We start from the raw sequence: 7426 nt of genomic DNA, 5'->3' as shown, positions 1-7426 counted from the left end.
GACTTTGCAAGAAGTATTTTGCATCATCGGTAGAGTTTTCATCTGTAATAAAGGCACTTAATAGGTTGGCACTGACCAAATTTCTCAGTTAGAAAGGATAACTGTAGTTATCTTTACATGTGATCTTGAAAAACGTTTCTTTAAAAGAGATATTCCAGCAACACTTTGATCAAATATTACCTGTATTTTGTTGTTCCCATTTTAATGCGAGTACCCGCCGAACAGCTCATTTTAAATGCAGCTCCACTGAAGTACACCATTACATAATTTCATAATCTCAATAAAACATGTAATAATGGGCGAGACTTAAACCTAAAATGTAGATTTTTTGTTTGGGTTTCTGGGCGATCTCGGAGTTATTTCTGTATGGTGTGGAAAACGCAAACTTCATAGTTAAGTTAGCACTACGGCATCAACTTTATTAATATTTAATGTTTTTCGATTATCACTTTTTTGTCAGACATTTACTATGCAGGAATGACATCGCGGTGGAGATCAGAAAGGGCACAGAATTTGCTCATTGAATATACCTGCTGAATATTAAGTACGTTTTCCAGAGTATTTTTCTTATAATCCATGAAATATTATATGTTTGATTATACTTATTTGTCAAAATCTAACTCTGTAGACACAAACAATGTCTTCCAAGCTCCACTTTGGATATATAGTGCTATGTAGTTCTAGGCAATACTAACAAACTGTCCGAAAAAACATAAGGCCTCATTCTTAAACTTTTGTTTAAAAATTGCAATAATTCTTTTAAAAATTTAAATTTAAAAAACTCACTTATACACCAGATCCATAAATCTAATATTCAATAAATACGGCGGTCCAAAGTTTACAAAGATTACTAGGTCCTTAACAACCTTCATCGCTGATTGATGATAGACAAAGATAACATCTTATTATTTATAGGAATTTTAATTCAAATATTTACTTGGGCCAATGTCCAATTTAATTCCAACCCGAGCATATAGATAAAAAATAATATACAATAAGATGACCTCATGTGAAGGCCTATCGAACACGTTTTCACCTGCTGGGTGTAAACTAGACGCAACTAGCTATACCAAGCAGTCACAATATATGCTTTGGGTCAGAGTGACATACAGACCAACTGCTTAGGAATTACTTGATAGTCTTGGTAAAATATCTGGGCTACCTGGTTGATAGTATGTTTACTTTTAATTTTGTTCCTAGCTAACCAATTGCCAACTGTGTCTCCAAGTTTGCTCTAATCCAACTAAAAATAAGTCGCATAAACCAATTTTTCAAAAATATCCGTTAGCATCGAATTTTGCTGGATTTATATAGATTTATATATTTTGCTAGATTTATATCTAGCAATAACATTAATGGCTAATCTGTAAGGTGCGTATCGAGCAGCCATCTGTTCAGCCAGTTTAGCATTGTGATACGTGATGATTCACTTAAAATATAAGAGGGTATTTTAAATAGATAAGCCCTTTATCATTTTCAAGCATCGCAGATTTGTATAAATATTGAAGATCTTAAACGAAACCTCAAAACAGATAAAGTCATGATGCATAAACAACTTCTGTTAGGCGTATTATTAATATCATTTGTGGTGAGTAATTTAAAAGCAATATTTGTATTTTTTATTCTGTAAAACTAAGTAACTGTTTTCTTATATATCTCAAGACTAGACTCACTGTCAGGGACTTATCAAGCGTAATAGTTATTTTGAATTATTGCTGCTTATTTGGTGTGTAGCTTTCTAATCATTTATTTGTTGGTTATCGGAGTTATGTAGTTAAAATTTCTCAATTCTTAGGGAAATATGATAAGTAGCGAGTGACCTATTATTTTGCAGACGACCGACACTCATATATAGGCACGTTTATATAATATCAATTTCTTCTTTTCAGCACGCAGATCTTTTGATCGATCTTCCGGATGGCACAATTCGTGGATACGAAACCACAACCGAAAACTATACCTACTATGCTTATCGCGGTATTCCGTTTGCAATTCCTCCTTTAGGAAATTTGAGGTTTCAGGTAAATTATTAAAATTGGTCCACTCTCTATAGATTTGGAAAAAAAAATTACAGGCTCCAGTGCCAAACGCGCCATGGGACGGAATTCTAGACGCTACTGAAGCGAAAGATTGTTGCATATCGACGAGTTTTTCTCTAAGTGGGCCGGCAGAAAGTGAGGATTGTCTTTATATTAATGTCTACACGCCTGCGAGAAATGTGAGTTCTTGAACAGAAAGTAGAAATTAAATAATCAATGTCACATTCACTATAGAAATTAGTACAGTTTGACGATTATCGTGCTGGACTTTTATGGTGAAATAATGTACACACTAAAAATTAACATTGCACTTTCAAAAGGAAATCCAACACGTTTCAATTGTGAAATTATAGCTTAGTTTGCAGAAATACTAAGTTGAAACATTTTAATTATTATTACGATTAGTTTAAGTTTTAATATAAGAGGGTATTCTGTCTCCGTTTATCTATTTTTGCTGCATGGTAATTGTTAATTACTTTTTTTTCATTATTGGTATTTAATTTAGGAATTCAATAAATTCAAATAAATCATATATAATTTTGCTGTTTGACGTCAAGGTTTATGTTTATTAGATTACAGAGAAATTACCAGTAATGTTCTGGATATATGGGGGCGGATTTACAACCGGATGTTCCACTGATATCTTCTCGGGGGATCCTCATCCTCTCGTAACCGAAGACGTTATTGTGGTTACATTCAATTACCGTCTTGGTCTGTACGGTTTCTTAAGTACCAATGATAGCGTAATTTTGGGTAACGCTGGACTCAAGGACCAACTATTAGCGATGAAGTGGACGCAGAAAAACATTGAATATTTTGGTGGCGATCCAGAAAAAGTGACAATATTTGGTGTGAGCGCAGGTGGCATGTCAGTCGGAGCACATATTGCGAACAAGAAATCGGCAGGATTATATAGAGCAGCGATTTGCCAGAGCGGTTGTTCTTTGACGAGCTCGGCACTAACGTCTCAATCAGATCCGAAGCAAGTTGCTTACGACGTCGCCAGATCTATAAACTCATCTATTTCCGAAAACAGCGAGGAAATCAGAAATTTCCTGCAGAGTCAACCAGCTGATGTGTTGAGTAATGCTTTCAGCGCAAACTCCCAAGTAAGTGCATGGTAAATTTAATGTACATCCTCGAAGAATTCGCTATTGTAGGCGGGCCCGGTAATAGAAGTTGAAGACGATGATGCATATATAACGGATCGTCAGTTCGGATTGATCGAGTCGGGAAACTTTAACCAAGTACCTCTACTGATGGGAACAACTTCCGGCGAATCACTTACGTTTTACGGAAGTGCGTAATTGCTGTGCATATATTTAATTTAGGTTAAAAAGTATTAAATTAATCACATTTTAGTTTTACTGCCGGAATTAATCGTCGCTGCCCTTGCTTATGATTTGAACCCGCAGTATTTAATACCCACAAGATTAAATCCTTTGCCGGGTACTGATTTAACCGAAGTTGGAGAATTAATCAAACAGGCATATACCAACCAGTCATTTCTATTGAATTTGGCATCTTTTGTTGAGGTAATCTCACTTAGTGATGGAAATTATTTCACACGAAGCAAATATGTGTTCCTATTAAAACTAAGTATCCTCCTAAGTATCCATTCTTGTATGTAATGTATTATCAAATGTTTAGGAGCACTGTTAGTGCAAAGGTCAAACTATTAGCGTTTTATATGGCTTAAATAATTTTCAGTTTACCAGCGACAATTTGTTTGTAAGATCGTCTCTCAAACAAGCTGAACTTCAATCCAATTATTCTCCTGTATACTTTTACCAGTTTTCTTTCTCTGGAACATTAACTCATATACATGCCACTGTTGAAGGTACCTAGAAAATAATTATCAACATCTACAGAAATAAGCAAATCTTTTTTGTTTTAAGGCGCTGGAAAAATAGGTCATGGAGAGGACGTGCTTTATTTGTTTGATATCTTTCCGTTAACCACAGACGAGGAGCTTCTAACTAGAAGCAGAATGACCAGATTATGGACCAATTTCGCGAAGACACTGTGGGTTGCGTTTTTACTTCTGTTTCTGTAATTCTTTACGTTTATATTTTTAGGAATCCCACACCGGATGAGTCGGATCCTCTCCTCAATATAACGTGGCCTCAAGTTTCGGGTTCAAATATTCCTTACCTGGATATAGATACGACTCTTGAGATCAAGCCCGGTAAAAAGACAAATGAAATGGCAATGTGGAACAAAGTTTACTACACATACGGGCAACAGCCGTTTATAGGATTCTGATTTTTCGAGAGATTTACTAAAAAAAAGTCTTTAATCCCAATTGGATTTTTGTTTAACCTCACCTTGGCTATCAATGTTTTTGTCCTATTTACAGCTAGAAAACTAATTATAAAATCTACTACATTTATTTACAATACACCAAAAGTATTACCTGTACATTTGAGTGCGACAAAGGTAATTTTGTTGTTGAGAAACGGATTAATAAAACTGCACTTTCTAAAAATGCCGAAAAACATTTCGTAAAAAAAAACTAATTTAATAGGGGTGGGTAAAATTATCTGCTGGCAAACATAATTTTTGAGAGAAGTTACACAGATTCGAAGGGAAACCATTAATAGATATATATTATCTGGGCGAACCTTAGGTAAGTGAAGGACATACCATTAGTAAAACATTAAGTCAGGAATTTTGATGTGTGTGAAGACCACTTCCAGCAAATATTGGGTCTGCTATAGTCGTAGATAATACCAGCTACCACTCAACAAAACTAAAAAATATCGGCCTATTTAAAAAAAAATTGTTTAATAATTCTACAGATTGGCAGACGGATGGCCATAAAGCGCAAATCGTTTACTGTTACTGGTATTTGGTTTGTTGGATGGCTTTACTCGGTCTGTACTGTTTGTACTAAATACTGTGCGAAGCTCAATAGAACATAAGGAAAACTTCATTTGTTTAATGTTATTCTAACTACACCGGTCATTTGGTCATTACATTTATCCACAACACAACAAAATGCATGTTCTATTTGGATCGGCGGGAATGGGTGGTAAAATTTCGAACAGAAGGGTTGGGCCCGTTAAGCATAATAGATGCCGACTATACCATTTTAGGACTTTTTGCCTTGAAAAGTGGACTTTTGGATTAAAAATAACGTTATATATACTGTGTGCTTGCAACGTTTATTGCACCAATAGACTTAGTGTGTTTGAATTATTTTTAATATATCAATTCTCTTAGGGATCAATCAGATTACTGAGTTTTAAGCATTTCGGGCATTTGATTCAAATTAGAACATGCGAAAAGTTTGACATGATATTATTTAGTCACAAAAAATCAATGGCATTTTAATTGTACTTTTATAAACATGTATTCAAAAGCTTCTGATGCTTCAATATTTAATGACAATAGAATTTTGGTAAATGATACAAAAATGTATATTTTTATATATTTAGTCTTCGTTCACTTTTCATTTAAAAGCTTCAATGGGGATATGAAAGATAATTTTAAATTGAAGAAAAATCAGTGTCGTAGAAATAATATTTCCCAAGTTATTTACTGCTACAGTGAAATGCACTATATAAAATTTTGAGAACGTGGAAATAGGAATAGATGAAGGTATTTTTGGAAATTACTGTTGATTATTAATTATTGAGCAAGTATGAATCTCTTGAATGAACATAATTTCATTGTGTTGTCTGGTTGTTAGTATGTAAATTTGAAATTTCTTGAAAGGGATTGCGTGGAAAAATTTATACATTCGTTCATTCATTCTTTTTTCATTGTTAATACTTACATTTCGCGAAGGAGTGTAGACATTGACAAATAGACAGTCTTCATTTTTTTTTAAGAAACTTAGACAGGCTACTGTAATCCTTTTTACAAAACTTCTGGATTCCCCCTGCGTCGGTTTTTGCTTAGTCGAAATTACTGACGTTTCGCCAATCATCCTGTTGGCTTCTTCAGAGCTTGACGGAAACTTCAGTTTGAACATAATGGTAGTAAATAATAGATATTAATCAACGTAGAAATCATTTCTTGAATAATTATCATTGTCTGTAACCTTTGAACAGACAGTAGATATTAAATTTTATCGTAAATGACAATCATTAATTTTTCTATACAGAAGCCTTGACAACCATGGATAACAAAAAAATGTTCATAACAACGATTTTATTGACAATTAACACTTCTTTGGTAAATAGTTTGTTGTCATGGATATTTTAATGCGATATGATGCCTGATATTTCATATTTTATTTTTGACCAAAATGGCGTTTATCACACTTGCTGCATAAAAGAGCTGCAAAGACATCAGTTTATGAATAAAGAAACTCTCCCGAATCGAGTCCTGGATAGACTATCGCAAAAAAAGCTTTAAACACGTATTCTTTGATATTCAGGGTGCAGATCCGATTATGAAAATATGAAGGGGTTCCGTTCGCATCTCCACCAATAGGGTTATTGTCGTATTGTCGTACAGGGTATGAAACAGGTACAAACAACACCACATGGCATTCCAAAATTAGGAAGTTGACGGCGATAGTTCTCGATAGGCTTCTGCAGAAAGCTTATTAAAAGAATTTATTGTATTAGGCCCCAGTCTCGACCGAATCATGGAAAGGCATTCTTGATACTACCAAAGCGAGCAAATGCAGTATTTCCGTAAACTGCGACCCATCCATTGAGGATGAATACTGTCTGGTCTACACTTCTTCGCGAAATGTAAGTCTTAGGTGTCCGACAAAGGAAATAATAAAATCAATATGCGTAGCTTGAAAAACGTGAACTTTGTCCTCAATCGTAGATTACAGACCAATTACCCGCCATGCTAGATTTCTACGGGGGTGCATTTGAAGCGGGTTGTGCCACCTATCAGTTCGGACCCGGCGAGCTTGTTAGCGAAGACTTGATATTTCTGACTTTTAACTACAGGTGGGGAATTTACGGCTTTTTGTCAACAGGAGATGATGTGATATTGGGAAATGCCGGATTAAAAGACTAGGCCTTGAAATGGGTGTAACAGAATATAGGTTACTTTGGTGGTGATCCCAGGAAGGTGACATTATTTGGCTAAAGCGCTGATGGGATCTATTGGAGTTCATTTGATGAACAAAAAGTCACAAGGTAATATGGTGGAAGCAATATAAAAGAAACTTTTAAGTAATTTGTTTGATTAGGATTATACAGGGCAGCCATCTATGAAAGTGGATGTTCGCTGGTAGGTTTGTATCAATTTGATCCAAAATCAAATGCTTACGCGGCAGCCAAGCTATTAAATATCGACATCGCAGATCAGAACACCACCAAAGAGATAAGAAACTTCTTCAAAATCAAGCTGTCGAGACTTTAAATGGATTCTTGAATATAAGGAAACTTTTGGTCAGTTGAGGATTTGACCTA

At 34.9% G+C, this 7426-nt stretch overlaps 2 protein-coding genes across 2 annotated transcripts; both read left to right on the top strand.

Moving 5' to 3' along the window:
- Positions 1 to 1539: 1539 nt before the first annotated feature.
- On the top strand, positions 1540 to 4344 carry LOC132704798 (cocaine esterase-like). The gene is made up of 9 exons (XM_060675051.1): positions 1540 to 1588; positions 1890 to 2021; positions 2075 to 2218; positions 2612 to 3148; positions 3200 to 3338; positions 3402 to 3574; positions 3750 to 3879; positions 3938 to 4064; positions 4118 to 4344. Exons 1-9 carry the CDS (start codon positions 1541 to 1543, stop codon positions 4302 to 4304), a joined length of 1617 nt encoding a protein of 538 aa, XP_060531034.1. The 5' UTR covers position 1540; the 3' UTR covers positions 4305 to 4344.
- Positions 4345 to 5636: 1292 nt separating this feature from the next.
- On the top strand, positions 5637 to 7028 carry LOC132704409 (juvenile hormone esterase-like). The gene is made up of 3 exons (XM_060674393.1): positions 5637 to 5642; positions 6620 to 6748; positions 6831 to 7028. The coding sequence occupies exons 1-3, from the start codon at positions 5637 to 5639 to the stop codon at positions 7026 to 7028; spliced, it is 333 nt and encodes a 110-aa protein (XP_060530376.1).
- Positions 7029 to 7426: the final 398 nt, after the last annotated feature.

Source organism: Cylas formicarius, unplaced genomic scaffold, assembly GCF_029955315.1.
Source record: "Cylas formicarius isolate icCylForm1 unplaced genomic scaffold, icCylForm1.1 PGA_scaffold_7__23_contigs__length_41026272, whole genome shotgun sequence".
Lineage (NCBI taxonomy): Eukaryota > Metazoa > Arthropoda > Insecta > Coleoptera > Brentidae > Cylas > Cylas formicarius.
This window is presented reverse-complemented; position numbering and strand designations above follow the sequence as displayed.